The sequence below is a fragment of the Anguilla anguilla genome, chromosome 16 (assembly GCF_013347855.1).
Source record: "Anguilla anguilla isolate fAngAng1 chromosome 16, fAngAng1.pri, whole genome shotgun sequence".
NCBI classification, from domain to species: Eukaryota; Metazoa; Chordata; class Actinopteri; order Anguilliformes; family Anguillidae; genus Anguilla; species Anguilla anguilla.
In genome coordinates, this window is record NC_049216.1 from 9,616,051 (window position 1) to 9,632,803 (window position 16,753).

Consider the following 16,753-nt stretch of genomic DNA (forward strand, 5'->3'; position numbering starts at 1 on the left):
TCATTAATATTATAATTTTTTTTTCGTTTTACTGTTGTTTGGAGTTCTTCACTTTTCTTTCTTTTCTCTTTTTTTTTTTTTTAGATTATATTCAAAGATTTTAAGTTAAAATATTTGAAAGGTGAGGTAGCTGGATGACCTAACCAATAAAAAATACATTTAAAATGGTTTCTCTTTTGCGTCTTTATTTAAGATTCTTGGGAACACATCGGTGGAAGGTTGAACAAGGTGTTTTGGTAAACGACAACGCACACACACGCACACCCAGACTTTAACAGACTCCCTCTCACACATACACACACACTTAAGCAGAGACTCACACTCACACGCACAAACACACCCACACTTTATCAGACCTTGTCTATGCAGAACTTCTGAGGCCCGTTGCTACCGGAGGAACAGACACAGGACCCCACAAACAGGTACAGATGTGACACACACACATACAAGTAAAAATGTGACACACACAGACAGACAGACAGACAGACACACTCACACGCAGCGTGTCCGTGGGCACGGCAGCTCAGTGGAACAGCAGCAGGTCTCGAGGGCTGCGCAGCCACAGTGGGAAGGCCTGCGTGCGCAGCTGCAGCCAGGCCTGCTGGTACGTCTGCGCAGCCTGCTTGTAGTCCCCGTATGTCTGCAGCTCCTTCCCCCTATGGACGACAGCACCTGAGTCAGCCCCGCCCCTCAGTCCAGTCCAGCCCCGCCCCTCGGCCCCACCCCTCACGGTGGTCACCAAGGAGACGTGTGTGAAAGTATGTCGCCAGCCCAAACCTGCAACCCATTAGTGGGGCTCAGCCTCCCTCTGGCCAAACTGTGATTTCCTGTGTGAGACCTCAGCAGCACGCAGGCAGCCACAGTGCGTGCGAGTGCCTGGGAGTTTCTGAGACGCTGTGTGCATGTCTTTGTGTGAGAGAGAGTGTGCATGTGTGTGCGTGCGCATGTGACTGTCAGCGTGACTGAGAAAGGCTGCGTTTGAGAGAAAGAGTGTGTGTGTGTGTGTGTGTCAGTCAGCTTGAGAAAAGGCTGCGTTCGAGAGAAAAAGTGTGTGTGTGTGCCTGTCAGCATGACCAAGCATTTCAGAGAAAGTGTGTGTGTACAAGTGCCTGTCAGCAGCAGGCTTTAATACATGTTTGGCACCTGTACAACTGTATTAGTGAGAATGATAACGCATCGCTTCCCATTGTGTCCTCATTGTGTTTTGCGTTGTCATCACCCCTGGGGGAGGAGCCGAGACAGGGAGGGGAGGAGTCCGGTTACAGGGACAGAAAGGAACAGAAGATCTCTGTCAAGGTGGAAGGGCTCACACACACACACACGCGCACACACACACACACACACACACCTCCCTTACCTCAGGGACTGTGGGAGTTGGGAGTCTGCGGTGACTGCCAGCAGGTTCAGAAAGCAGCGGAAGAGCTCGGCCTTACAGATCAAAGACCTGCAGACAGACAGACGGCTGTCAATCAGAAGCAGGAGCAGGTGGGCATGCAGCTGTCAATCAGAAGCAGGAGCAGGCGGGCATGCAGCTGTCAATCAGGAGCGGAAAGCCAGGCAGCTGTTATTCTGATCAATAACAAATGAGTAAACCAGGGACACTGTGTCCTTTTGTGTATCAACATTATATACAAATATATACAAATATAAAATATATACCATATTTTCTGTTAATACTTTATTCTTGAATATCTTTGTAAAAGCACACATATTTAATCATAATTTATTTATATAGAATATCTCAAATGCAGAGCTTCACTTCACTATAAACGAACCTGCTTCATGCAAGAGAACAAAATTCTAAATAAAAACGATACACGGCACAAAAATGATGACAGCAATAAAACAACAAATAAAATGCGTAGTACAAGATGTAAAATAATAAACCGTCACTAAAGCACGGGAGGAAACAGACACACTGAGGGGTATTCTGGAGCAGCTCAGCTGCTGCGCCAAATCAGATTAGACGGATGTGTTTTCAAGGATGATTAAAAACTGCAGAGTGAGGCCGTTTCTCGAACGTCTCCTGGGACTCAGTAACTTTGGCCCGATTGTACACGGGAATGTGACTGGTGCTAATGGTGTTTTTATTCAGTGTAATCAATTACACTGAATTTTACAAAACCAGTAATGAAACTGAACCAAGGCAGAGAAAGACTCGGGTACCTGGATTTGTCTGTGCCAAGAGCCTTCCTTGTCACGCCCTGTTTGTAGCCGTTTGCAGTGACATCTAGTGGCTGATCAGTGACGGCGCACCAGCTGATGGCTGCAATAGAAACAGAACATGACCGCTTGAGTCAAATAAGGAACATGACCTCTACATGGCCAATCAATTATAAACAAATGACCAACACGAGCCCATCAGTAAAAGGATAGAGAGACAGAAAGAAAGACAGAGACAGAGAGAAGGAGAAAGAAAGACAGAGACAGAGAGAAGGAGAAAGAGAAGAACAGACAGAGATGGAGAGAGAGAGAGACAGAGAGAGAAGGACAAAGAGAAGGACAGAGATGGAGAGAGAAGGACAGACAGAGAGAATGACAGACAGTGAGAAAGACAAACATAGACAAACAGAGAGAATGATAGACAGTGAGAAAGACAGAGACAGAGACGTAGAGAGGAGGACAGAGACGGAGAGAGAAGGACAGAGACTGAGAGAGAAGGACAGAGACTGAGAGAGAAGGACAGAGACGGAGAGAGAAGGACAGAGACAGAGAGAGAAGGACAAAGAGAAGGACAGAGATAGATAGAAGGACAAAGAGAAGGACAGAGACTTGAAAGAGAAGGACAGAGACGGAGAGAGGCGTCCCACCTGCCCCGCAGGGTGAGACCCTGCCCTGGCCCTGCCGGTGGCTGCGCTCCGTCTGCGCCTGGCTGTGCGCGAACTCCAGACCGGACTGCAGCAGCTGCGGCGGCTGCAGCTCGTACCCGACGGGCAGCCCCGTTACCTGCGCACACCTGCGCAGACGGGAGACGCGCCGGGTCAGGCTCGTTTGCTAAACGCACGCACCGGGCCGCCCGACAAAGAGCGTTAATCACCGGTACTGAACCAATGAGCTCAAAACAGCTGCACGTTCCTACCACGGCACAGTTCCACTGAAAACACAACACGCACATATATACACAACCACATTTACATACATGGAAATCAACAAAAGGTAAATTCCATACAGACATTAGGAAGAATTTTTTTTTACGCAGAGAGTGGTCAATGTGTGGAACAGCCTGCCAGGGCATGTAGTAGAGGCAGAAACTCTGGGGATTTTCAAGACTAGGCTTGATACAGTGTTAGATACTATCTAGTCTGTAGGTAATCAGAGCACTAATTTAACGACGAGCACTGTTTGACTGAATGGCCTGTCCTCGTCATTATATTATGTTACGTTATGTTATACTAACATCAGGGAGAGGAGGAGGAGCAGGAGGAGAGGGTATCCAAAGAGAAGAGAGGAAAGCAGAAAGCAGAGGAGAGCAGAGACACAGGACAGTAAAGAGTAGAGGACAGTAATGCAGAGATGGAGGAGACAGTAGAGTAGAGTTGGGCAAATTTGGGGGGGATAGATTAAGGGAGAGGAGGGGGTCTACATGAGCCTCTTTCTGACGCCTCCCGCCCTCACCTGCTGATCAGCGCCCTCTCCATGGCCGCCGGGCTGTAGGGACACTTCCCCGTGACCACGGCGCCGAAGCGGATCGCCCCCTGCAGGTAGTGCGAGAGCAGCGCGCCCTGGCAGCCCAGCGCGGCCCAGCGCGCCAGCTTGTCGCTGCAGGAGAGCGAGCGGGTGGGCTCCCCCCGCCCCGGCTTCACCCTCAGCGCCCCCACGCTGTGGTACCCCGGCCCCGCCTCCCGGGGGTCCGAGCGGGCCCCCGGGACGCACTTGGCCCCCGTCCTGTGGACGTCCCGGGCCCGCTCCTCCGGGCCTCCAGCGTTAGCGCCGTCGGCGTCCGCGGCGCCGCGTTCGGCGGGAGAGAGGAGGCCCTCGGGCGCTCTGACCGCCTCCTCCTTCTTCTCCTCCTCCTCTTCCTCGGTATCCAGCCGGGGGCGTTTGCAGGCCCCGCCCTCCTCCCCCTCTGTCTGCCGTTTCAGGGTCCCGCCCCCGTCTGTAACTGCAGGCGCCTCATTGGTTCCGTCGGCTCGCTCCATCGTCCCGATTGGTAGACAGGGCTGCGACTGGCTGTCGATCATGGGGATGATGGAGGCATCGCCACCTGTAAAGGCGTTTGCGCACAGGCAGGTGAGCTTCTCTAGGAGCTCAGGTTTGACCCTCATTAGCTGTGTGTGATCCTGTTTTACCGCAGGTCTGTGCACTTTGGGTGCACTCCATGTACCTGGCCTTACCCACATCCCGTTATTTGGAATAATCCAAACCCCCCAGCTCAACAAACGAACATAGCAAGCAGAAACAGATGTCAAGCTGACAATTTTAAACATGTATTTTAAACATGTGAACTAGTTTTGTTCAAATAGCCTACTTAGACCATTTGCACTTGTATTACTTTATTAATACCAGAAATAAATGTTTCAGTTTTCTGACTATTTCTCATTTGGAACACCTAGTATGCGTGTTATTCTCAGAATAAACAGGTCTGCTCATTTTTCTGTACTTCTAGCATATGAGAACAGAAACCCCCGCCCATGACTGCACGTGCTTCTCGTACTTCTGCTAATACTGCACCGCGTTCACAATTCTGCTCAGAACGAGGAATCCGGTTCACCCCACAGTGACAGGGCAACCCGTTTTCACATCCAGCCCAATCGCTGCACCAGCGGGACGGACCGGGGCGCGGGTGATGCGGACCCAATTCCAACCAATCCGCATGCGGTATAAACGGACGGCGGACTCACAGGGGGTGTGGCTGGTGAAGAAGAGGAACGAGACGCCGTCCAGCAGCCGCCATTTTCCCCGCTCGTCTCCGGGGCAAAACACCCTGCTGCCCTCCCCAACCACCGCACTCCTCAGCTCCTCTGTTAGGTACCTGCAGGACACACACACACACGTACGGACACACACACGGACACACACAGACAAATACACACACAGGGACACACAGCTCTGGTCAATTACAAATATGCTCATATGAGAGACACGCATATGAGCATGTACACCAGGCAAATAAGGAGCACCCACAAATGTAGAAGACACACAAACAAACTTACATCGACTGCGAGGCCACTCCCTTACCTGACGAAGCCCCTCCTGGCGATGATCTCAGCATGGCTGTCATTTAGCACATCACCTGGAGGGGAGTAAAGTCAGAGGTGACAAGTACACATCCCATAAAGTGGGACAGTAAATTTGGGGTAAATTCAGGGATCTTACCGCGGGGGCTCATGGCTGACTGTCCAATGCATTTGGTACCCGTCCCCAAGGACACCACCTCCTTTTCAACTGTGGAGCAGGAGCAGGTGTCACACATACGATTTACAGCCGTGACCTAATCAGAGATTCATCATACTCCACGCAGCATCTGTTATCACAACAACGGAAAACCGATTTCAGAATCTTTTCTATGCATATCCTCTTCGGAGCCGTTACTTGAAGGGAGAGTCGTAAAATGCGCCAATACTGATATTATTTAGTTTGATGAATCAAGGCGTTAAGATGCAAGGTCGGGATACGTCGTTGTACCCACCGACTTTTCGCCCAGGTTGACCCTGTGACGGTGCTTCGGACACTTTCACAACCGCCGCCAGAAGCGTCCACTCTCGTCCCGGCTCTGGCTTGCCTCTTTTTGGTAATTCGTCGAAGCGATTGTAGCACAGACGGGCAATTTCATCAGCGGACCACGTACTGTCTGCAAGCTTTTCAAAGACGCTGTAATAAGGTATTTCTATCTGTATGCAACTTCTTTTTCAATAAAGCTAAGTGAAACTATTTTCCAGTAACCTTGCTGGTTTATTTGCACACGGCGTGACAACGAGTTCAAATTCATTTCAAACATTTGAACACATTCATCTCTTAAGACCACAACTTGCTTAACACACATGAACTCCTTACCGCACACATGTTCCAGAACTCCGGGCAGGAAACGTAATTCCCTCCGACGTTTCAAATGTTATTTTCAAAATAAAAGAGACATGAACTCAAAACACGAGTTCAATTACATTGTAGTTCTGTATTTCTGTGCTTGCGAATAAGCTGCAAAAAACGTAACAATCTCACTTGCATACATCTTGGAAGCAAGTCTTAAAGCAGCGACGATCAAGCACAAATATAAACTTCACATCTGTGTAGGTTTCCGGTTCACGCAAGAAGTTCCGGTTTATGTCCTAGTTGGGGAAGACATAGGAAGTTCCGGTTTCCAATCATTCGGCAGAGTAGTTGCCATTCCGGTTGCCATTCATACCATTTATTTTAGTATTGATTCCATTTATGCTGCCTTACAAATTCCCATTGCAAAAATATGTTCTATTCAGGTATTATATTAAGCCTTTTGGGCAGTGCTCACATTGGATATCAGTACCCAAGCTGAGGTACTTCGTTTTGTTTGAGGTTTCTGACATTGCACCCGTGGTCTGTTTTCAGAATAAAAGCCTTCAGTATTTCCAGCAAGTGTAAGGGCATGGTGGCACAGTGGTTAGCACTGTTGCCTTTCAAGAAGGTTCAGAGTTCAAGGAACATCCTCTCTGCATTAAGTTTGCCCCGTGGTCATGTTGGTTTCCTCTGCTCTAGTTTTCTTCCACGCCAAAAGGCATGAGCAAGACACCTAACCCCTAATTGCTTCCAATGAGTTGATTGGTACCTTGCATGGCAGCCTTTCACCATTGACGTGTGAGTGTGTGTGTGTGTGAATGGGTGAATGAGAGGCATCAATTGTAAAGCGCTTTGGATAAAAGCGCTATATAAATGCAGTCCATTTACCATTTACCACATGTATGTCAGGATAGGTATACTCTACTCCTGCCCAATGGTTCTCAAACTCAATCCTGGGACCCCCGTGTACGCTGGTTTTCATTCCAACCACAACTGCAATCCTAGAATTTTAAGCTGTTAATTTTTCTCCATAATGTGATTAGCATGTTCAGTGCAATTATTTATCCTGTTAAGCCACATTACATGCTATGCAAAAAGCTATGCATGATATGAAGATTATCTTGTTCATATTGTGCTTATTGAGCTGTATTGCAAACAATTACATAAAATAGTACATTTTAGATCAAATGAAAGGCTGAGGTTAATCAATGTGTTTATTTATTTCATAGTTTCTTCTCCCTGTAAACTTATTAACACAATGCAGGTTGGACTCGTTAGTGTTCGTTTTGTCTTTGAATTCTTTGTTATCTTCCAGGTGGTTAGTTTGAGTGGGCAGGTGTCCACACTTTCACAAATTAGGAGCCTGCTGATTCACCTCAGTCTTTAATACGATCAGTTAAAAAATTATTGACCTCTTATGCAGTTGCTTGCGATATAGCAAAATTAACAAAATATGATCATGGGAGTTTTATTCTTCATGGCATTCATAGTTATTTATGACATAATGTGACATAATCCCTCTAAACACGAAAAACACCTAATTAAGAAAAAAATAATTCTTGGATTGGAATGGTGGTTGGAGCGAAAACCACTGTACATGGGGGTCCCCCAGGATCGAATTTGGGAACCACCACTCCTGCCATTGCCCTTGACCAAGGCACTGGCCTCAGAGCTGGAGTTGGTCCCCGGGTGCTGCACTGTGGCTGCCCGCTGCTCCTGAGTAGCTAGGATTGATCAGATGGACAAATTACCCCACAGGGTCAATAAAATGAATTAACACTTAACACCTCCACCATACCTCCAATCAATCTTCAAGTTCTACACCCCAGCCGGATCTCTCCATTCTGCAGCTGTATGAGGACTGGTTGTCCCCTGCTTTTACGGCCTTTCTCCCAGTAATGATGCCTGCCTGCACTGTCCCCCACAGTAGTGGGCCACATTTCCCATGGTGGCCATCTTCCAACACAGACTGAAGACCCCACTCTTAAGACTGCCTTTTGGTTCCCTCACATCCCCACCCAACAGCACTCCAACAATTTATAAGAGGAATACTGAACTCAAATCCTGGAGGGCCACAGTATCTGCTGCTTTTCAATGGGTTCCTGCACTTAAGTGCCTAATTTAAGGCATTGTTTGACGAATGAGTTTTCAAGGCCTTATTTGGCTGCTGATTGCAAGTAAACCACAGATACCTGCAGACACTGCAGCTCTCCAGGACTGGAGTTTGAGACCCGTTTTCTAATAATTTAAGATATTGCATTTTTATTTGCTATGGATGTAATGTGTGTGCTTATGTTCTAGAATTATATCTTGGCTCTTGGTTAGCATATATGATTGTACCATGTAGGTATTGAACCGAAGCAACCTGAACCATTCTCAAAAGGTAATGGAAAAACACACCAGCTACTCCAGTATTGGAATGGATTTGGCTTGGCACCTTGATAGAAAAATATAATAGCAGAACTTTGCAGTCTGGAAAAGCAGTCAGCCAGGTCTAGCATTATTGCTTATATAAATTATTAATCAGGTGAAAGCACTTGTTGTCCTGCATTGTTTGCGGCTCAGGGTAAGACCATCTGGTGAATATAAGTAATTGATGTAATGTAAACGTCCTGCAGAATAACATCATATCACTTTCAGTAACTGATATTTAACTGTCAGTACATTTCATTGTGGACTTTTTAAACATACACACACACACACCATAAAGCTGATCTGAGGTCAGTGGGGTGAACACACAGCTGATCTGAGCTCAGTAGGGTGAACACACAGGGCTGATCTTAGGTCAGTAGGGTGAACACATAGGGCTGATCTTAGGTCAGTGGGGTGAACACACACCGGGCAATTACTTCCCATTCTTGCACGCTGGCATCTTACTCAAACACTCTCAATTCATCACACATCGCTCTCTTTCTTCAGATTTTAATTTCATTTATTTGTTTCATTACAATATAACACTGTTTTTCACAATGAAAAAAATGGCCACATTTCTCTCACCCTTTCATGTGAACCTTCTCTTAATAAGGTTTGTCTCACTATTATTTCTCTTACATAGATACATACATTAGCTGTAGCTGATTTGTTGATATTTGCAGGTGATATAATATAATCTTTATTGAAGACGTCCTGTATAATGTATTTGGTGTAATTACAAGGGAGGGAAGAGAGGGCGAATGTACAGGCGGCAGGCAGCCAGCAGGGGGAGACAAAGTCTACACGCCACTTCGTCGGAAGTCCCATCATCGTGGCCACACCCCCCTGGGTCCTACCGGATATCTGTGCTGGTGAGAGGCCACGCCCCCTCCAGAGAGAGCCGCGGACGAGTTTGCCGCTCACAAACAGTGGAGAGCGAGCGTGCGGCTCAGGGGCAGGAAAGAGCGAAACGGGACGAACTCAAGACGTCTACGCCTCCGCCTGCTCTGCATGATTTCATCACCGTTAATGATTGTTGGTGCGATAAAACATTCGTATAAAGCCAGAGTTCTGTTTTTCTTGAAGGGAGAGAAAAATCAAAAAAAAGATATGACACCAATTACAACCAGGACCGTGAAACGCAGCTAGGAGGCGTTTTCTGTAAGATTAATCATGCGCGCACGCGGCTCAGCGTGACGTCGCGAGGAGCCCGTCTGTCATAGCCAGTGAGCAGGGACGTGGGCGGGGCTTGACAATGAGTGGCTGGGAATTTTTCTGTTCCCGGGGCTGCTTTCTCCCTCTCCTCTCCGCTCCGCTCGCGGCGTCTCCTCCTCCTCCTCCTCGTTCTCCTCCCCCGCGCTCCTCCGTCTCACCGCTCGTGCTCCCTCCTCCCCCTCACTCCTGCCCGAATCCCTCCGTCTCCTCGATGGCGAACAGCAGCTTCTCCCTCAGCTGCTCCAAACTCCGGTAAGGAGGCAGGTCCAGCCGATTAAAACTGAGAGAGCGAAATGGACGGAGAGAGAGAGAGACAGAGAGGGGGAGAGAGAGAGAGAGAGAGAGCAGAAGCAGGAGAGAGAGAGAGAGAGGGAAAGTGTGTTAGGGGATGTCCAGGAGACAGCAGTAATGGGCAGTCAGTCAGCAGTAGGGATTCTTACCAGGTGTGACTCCTGGGCAGCCAGGTCTCCTTCCCCACCTTGTCTATGCAGAACTTCTGAGGCCCGTTGCTACCTGAGGACCAGACACAGGACCCCACAAACAGGTAAAAATGTGACACACACACACACAGAGATAAAGACTCGCGCACGCCCTCACACAAACAAACAGGCGCACACACACGCAGGCGTGGCTGTTACTGGGGATGATTGACAGCTGAGTGTACCTATGAGCTCAGCGAAGCCCCCGACGGGCAGGCGGCAGGTTCCTGTGACAAACTGCAGCAGCCGGATACGCTTCTCACTGTCCATCTCCTTCACCACCTGCAGCACACAGAATACACAGGTAATGCGCACACACACGCACACACACTCACACACGCATGCACATTCACACACTCGCACACTCACGTATGCCCACACGCACGCACACACACACACACTCACATGCGCATGCACATTCACAGACACGCACACACGCATGCACATTCACACACTCACATATGCTCACACGCACGCACACACACACACTCACATGCGCACGCACAACTTATACACACACACACACACAAATCAAAGTTACAGTCTCAGGTCTTACCTGCCAGAACCAGTGTATCTGCTTGCTGTTCTTGGTGTAGTGCCTGTAGATGGTGTTCTTCTGCCAGTCACTCAGATCAACCTCCTGCATCCCACACAACATCAACTGAGAGAGAGACAGAGAGAGAGAAGGAGGGAGATATTAGGTACCCAGTTACTATAAACAAACTCACTAACTCACATTACAGACGCAATGCATAAGAGTCACTTCCAAGTACGTTTATGGAAAAACTATTGGAAATTACTCCAATATAACAACTAGCCAATCTTCCAAATCTCCATACATACATAAAACCCCCCAACCCCTGCCAACACCCCTACACCCCCTCGCAACATGCCCCCCCAACATGCAGGCATACATACACACACACACACACGCACACACACACACACACACACAGGCACACACACACACACACGCACACACACACACGCACGCATACACACACACACGCACGCACGCACACGCACAGGCACGCACACACACACACACGCACACACACGCACACAGGCACACACACACACACACACACACGCACACACACACACACACACAGGCACACACACACACACGCACACAGGCACACACAAGCACACACCCACACACACACGCACGCGCACGCACACACACACACACACACACACACACAAGCACGCACACACACACACACACACACACACGCACACACACACACACACACGCACGCACACACACACACACACACAAGCACGCACACACACACACACACACACACGCACGCACACACACACACACACGCACGCACACACACACACACAAGCACGCACACACACACACACACACACACACACACACACACACACACACAAGCACGCACACACACACACAAGCACGCACACACACACACACACACACACACACACACACACACACCTCCAGCTCTTTCTCGTCGAAGTAGCGCAGCCACTCCAGAGGCACGACCTCGTTGAACCCGTCCAGGAAGGCCTTGGTCTGCTCCTCCACTCCCCTCGTGAAGCGCCAATCCGTCAGCAGACTGAGAGAGAGAGGGAGAGGGGGGGGGAGGGAGAGAGGGAGGGAGGGAGGGGAAGGAGGAGAGGACACAGCATAGAATTAGCATTTTTTTGGCGTGCCAGGGAAACTCTTGAAATGTGAACCATGCTGAGGGGAGCTTTGTGAATGCAGCTGTCCTGTCCTGTGCCAGGAACCCTCCCTCTGTGTGTCTGAGTATTAGGAGTGGATCTTCTGGGAGAGCCGCTGGATCACCTGCCACCCTCCAGTAGATCCCTCATCCTCCCTCCTTCAAGATCAACCAATTGGCTTTACTCCAGCATGCAGTATTGATTTTGGCTCGAACAGTAGAGAAAAAAATCCCACTCTCTATCTGACTTTGCAATAGACCAGCAAAAATCAACCATGAATGGATGGATGGATGGACTGATTGATGGATGGGTGGATGAATAGATGGATGGATGGATGGAAAAACAAAGACAGAAAGGTTACCCGATGTACTCCTCTTTGTTCTCCTGGGTGACCAATTCATTCTCGCCGTCGTCCTTCAGCTGGTGAGTGGAGACTTTTCCCAAGATCTCCATGTCCTGAGCGAAGTACAGCTCTACCCCACACTCCTCCAGACTGTTGTCTCTGCCGTACACAAACACAGCATGACTATATCATACACTACATCACACACTACATCACACACACATCATGACTATATCATACACTACATCACACACTACATCATACACTACATCACACCCTACATCACACACACATCATGACTACATCATACACTACACCATACACTACATCACACACACATCATTACTACATCATACACTACATCACACACACACCATTACTACATCATACACTACATCACACACAATACATCACACACTTATACACACAGCAAACACACACATCATGACTACATCATACACTACATCACACACAATACATCACACACTTATACACACATAAAACACACACACATCATGACTACATCATACACTACATCATACACTACATCAAACACAATACATCACACACTTATACACACAGCAAACACACACATCATGACTACATCATACGCTACATCACACACAATACATCACACACTTATACACACATCAAACACACACGACTATATCATACACTACATCACACACAATACATCACACACTTATACACACATCAAACACACATGACTATATCATACACTACATCACACACACAACATTACTACATCATACACTACATCACACACACAACATTACTACATCATACACTACATCACACACAATACATTACTATATCATACACTACATCACACACAATACATCACACACTTATACACACAAACACACACGACTATATCATACACTACATCACACACAATACATCACACACTTATACACACATCAAACACACACGACTATATCATACACTACATCACACACAATACATCACACACTTATACACACATCAAACACACACATGATTATATCATACACTACATCACACACACATCATGACTACATCATACACTACATCACACACAATACATCACACACTTATACACACATCAAACACACACACATCATGACTATATCATAGCCTACATCACACACATATACACTCATCAAACACACACATGACTATATCATACACTACATCACACACAATACATCACACACTTATACACACATCAAACACACACATGGTTACTATATCATATACAACATCATACACACATATTGTTACTATATTATACATTATATCATATGTACATCATACACAAACACACACATATCTACTATAGAATATACACATCATATGCACATCATATACAAATCAAACATACATCCCACACATCATATACACATCATACCCACATCACACAGACATCACACACACATCAAACGCACACATCATACACACCAGTACAGGGCGCGCAGTCAGATGCAGCGGGAGGCGGTGTACTTACTTGACCCACATGATGGAGTTGTAGAACTCGGGGTCGATGGACTCCAGGTCCTTCAGCGTGGGCTTTTTATTGAGCATGCGCTTGTAGAAAGGAAGAGTAAAGCCCGTGTCTATGAACTTCCCATGGTACAGGGCCTGGAGAGAGAGAGAGAGAGAGAGATGGGGAGAGGGAGAGAGGTTACAGCAGGGATCTCAAACTGAAATCCTGGAGGGTTGCCGTGTCTGCAGGGTTTTGATGCTTAATTGCTTAATTTAAGTCACTGATTGGCTGAAGTCAGACGACCTTGTATCCAAGGCCAAAACTGGCTGCTGATTGAAAGGAAATCACAAAGACCTGCAGAGAGTGCGGCCCTCCTGGACCGGGGTTTGATGTTGCTGGGATACAGACAGACAGAGACACAGACACAGGCACTCACACGCACACATGCAGACACGCAAACTATCGGACTAATCTCAAACACGTAAATGAAATGCACATAGATACAGATATACACACAGCCACACACACACACACACACACACACACACACAGGGAGCCACACTACCGGTGGATAAAGAGCAGACTGTTTTAAAACGTAATCCTACAGAACCCTCATGAGGCTGGGGATCCAAAAACAACACAGACACCCTCTGCTAAGTGAGTCACAGCCCGACACAAGAACCGGGAGGGAGAGGGAAGAAGAGATGGAGAGAAGGGGAGAGGGAGGGAGAGAGGGAGAGAAAAGAGAGATGAGAGAAGGGGGAGGGAGGGAGAGAGAGAGGGAGGGAAGCAGAAAGCAGGAAAGAAAAAGAGCAGAACAGAGAAGTTTCTTTATAAGGGGAGTCTGAAGTCTATTTGCAGACTAAATATAGCCTTGCTGTCGGTGGGTGTGTGCAGGGTGGGGTAGTTAGGTCATGCTCTGTCTGGGCGGGGGGAGGGGGGGGGGGCTGTTGGTTTTGGGAACTGTTGCTTCTGGACAGTGTCCCAGAGAGAATTGGGGTGGGGGGTGTAGAGTAGTTTTCCACTGGGAATATATGGGCACAAACACACACACACACACACACACACACACACACTGACACACACGCACACACACCGACAGACAGACAGACAGACACACACACAGACGTGCACACACAGACTGACACACACACACACTCAAACAGCAGCCAGAACTTTGATTTTTGGACAGTGTTTTCTGTAAATCCACAGTGTAAATCTGGTCGCATCCTTCAATGAGAAAAATGTACAGTCTAAAGCATTAGTGCGAGAGAGTACATCCACACCCAAAGTTAGTGTCTCGTTCAGAAGGGTTAGTGTGAGAGTAGAGATCTGCAGTAGTCTCAGTGTGAGAGTAGAGATCTGCAGTAGTCTTAGTGTGAGAGTAGAGATCTACAGTAGTCTTAGTGTGAGAGTGGAGATCTACAGTAGTCTTAGTGTGAGAGTAGAGATCTACAGTAGTCTAAAGTGGGCAGCATACTTCAAAAGAAGAAATTTTTTTTGGCTTGCCGAAACCGAAGAAGTTCTCTGCGGACGAAATTGTTTTATACTCGATATGGTTTCGCAACCGCACGTAGCAACACAAGTATCAATATTATTGTATTATGTATACATGTAATTATTTTAACGTTGCCGGCAGTGTGGTCTCCATGGAGACTGGGAATCAGCTTGCGGAAATAAAACAAAATAAATCACGCCCACCGTGAGTTTCTGACCAATCACACACGACATTCGCACTGGTGTCATCTGCGGCGATTTCGGCTAGTTAGAAAATCCCTAAAAAAACTTTGGCAAGGAAACGCGTTTGTTCGTCTTCTCCGCAATCACGTCATTTTGTTCTTACGACCTCGCCGAACTTTGTTTCCGCAAGAAGTATGCTGCCCGCTTTAGTGTGAGAGCAGAGATCTACAGCAGTGTTAGTGTGAGAGTAGAGAGCTACAGCAGTGTTAGTGTGAAAGAAGAGATCTACAGCAGTGTTAGTGTGAGAGTAGAGATCTACAGTACTGTGTGAGACAAGAGATCAACAGTAGTGTTAGTGAGAGAGTAGAGATCTACAGCAGTGTTAGTGTGAGAGTAGATATCTACAGTAGCGTTACTGTGAGAGAAGAGAGATAAAAAGCATCGTTTTAAGACTAAGATTACTGAAAATTGTGTGTTAAATTTACCTCTGTACAGCGTTAAATATGTATTGCAGTATTTGCGAGTGTTAAATCTACGATGTGTGTTTGCGTGTGCAGTATGTGCCTGTGTGCGTCTGGGTTCAGGTGCGACTCACCATGGCAATGAATCGTCCAATGAAGCGGAAGTACGTGAGGTGGTCAGGGTTGATGGAGGAGGCGGGGTTTATCTGCAGGCAGTAGTTGTTCTTGCCGGCGTATTCGAACAGGCAGTACATGGGGTTCAGAACCTCATGCGACAGCAGGAAGAACCACTCTCTGCGGGGGGAGACAAGGACAATTACCACTCTCTGTGAGGGGGAGAGAGGGCTGTACCATTCCGTAAGGGGGGGGGGGGGGGGGGTGGGGGGGCAGGGGAAGTTATCCTTCTCTGTGAGGCGAGGGGCAAGACTTAACCAACATGTGGGAAGGGGTGAGGCAGGGGAATTCATTTTACCACAATCTACGAGGGGGGGAAATCGGGATGAACCACAATCTGTGAAGGGGAATGCAGGGCTGTACCACTTTCTGTGAGGGTGGGACAGGTGTGTACCACTCTCTGTGAATTTGAAGGGGAGGGGGGAGGGGAGGGCTATACCACCCCTTTATTCTGTTTATAGCATCTACAATTATGTTACATTTCAAAAATAAATGAAGTCACAACAATACAATGAGCAGCATGAATATGAAAAAACAACAACCATACAACACAAAAACACACAGGATGAACAAGGTGAGAGAACAAGGCTTATAGAATGACATCCACCAGAACGAAAACACAGCACCTATGCACAGGAAAACACGATGGCGAAGACAAACGGAATCACACCTTACAAATGACAGCACACAAGTAACCATGGCAACATTTTTACTACAGGACAAGAGGTAGCAAACGAAACATGACAGAGCAACAGTAATTTTGATGATCGCACATGACGTGACAACAGGCCTGTTTCCACGGCAGCGGCGGGGCTGACGCGTCATGACGACGCTGCTT

General features: G+C 47.6%; 2 protein-coding genes across 6 annotated transcripts in view; both read right to left on the reverse strand.

Moving 5' to 3' along the window:
• Positions 1–51: 51 nt before the first annotated feature.
• On the reverse strand, positions 52–6,225 carry adat1 (adenosine deaminase tRNA specific 1). 4 transcript variants are annotated; one of them, XM_035396639.1, is made up of 11 exons: positions 5,995–6,225; positions 5,630–5,724; positions 5,317–5,464; positions 5,179–5,233; positions 4,842–4,972; positions 3,616–4,204; positions 2,811–2,956; positions 2,167–2,266; positions 1,358–1,444; positions 1,144–1,221; positions 52–656 (listed from the first exon to the last, which is right to left on the reverse strand). In XM_035396639.1, exons 3-11 carry the CDS (start codon positions 5,411–5,413, stop codon positions 524–526), a joined length of 1,416 nt encoding a protein of 471 aa, XP_035252530.1. In that variant the 5' UTR covers positions 5,414–5,464; positions 5,630–5,724; positions 5,995–6,225; the 3' UTR covers positions 52–523. The 4 variants fall into 4 exon arrangements, with proteins under 4 accessions (XP_035252530.1, XP_035252529.1, XP_035252527.1 ...); XM_035396638.1 differs by having other exon boundaries at positions 5,630–5,791; XM_035396636.1 differs by having other exon boundaries at positions 5,317–5,385; positions 5,630–5,798.
• Positions 6,226–8,876: 2,651 nt separating this feature from the next.
• wwp2 (WW domain containing E3 ubiquitin protein ligase 2) overlaps positions 8,877–16,753 on the reverse strand; it is a 52,777-nt gene continuing 44,900 nt past the window's right edge. For both annotated transcript variants that reach the window (XM_035396325.1, XM_035396324.1), the window contains 8 exons: positions 15,876–16,035; positions 13,622–13,755; positions 12,133–12,273; positions 11,545–11,665; positions 10,633–10,737; positions 10,262–10,358; positions 10,038–10,110; positions 8,877–9,877 (listed from right to left, as the gene is read on the reverse strand). In XM_035396325.1, the coding sequence (XP_035252216.1) occupies positions 9,778–9,877; positions 10,038–10,110; positions 10,262–10,358; positions 10,633–10,737; positions 11,545–11,665; positions 12,133–12,273; positions 13,622–13,755; positions 15,876–16,035 (931 nt within the window). In that variant the 3' untranslated portion in view covers positions 8,877–9,777. The remainder of the gene's footprint in view (positions 9,878–10,037; positions 10,111–10,261; positions 10,359–10,632; positions 10,738–11,544; positions 11,666–12,132; positions 12,274–13,621; positions 13,756–15,875; positions 16,036–16,753) is intronic.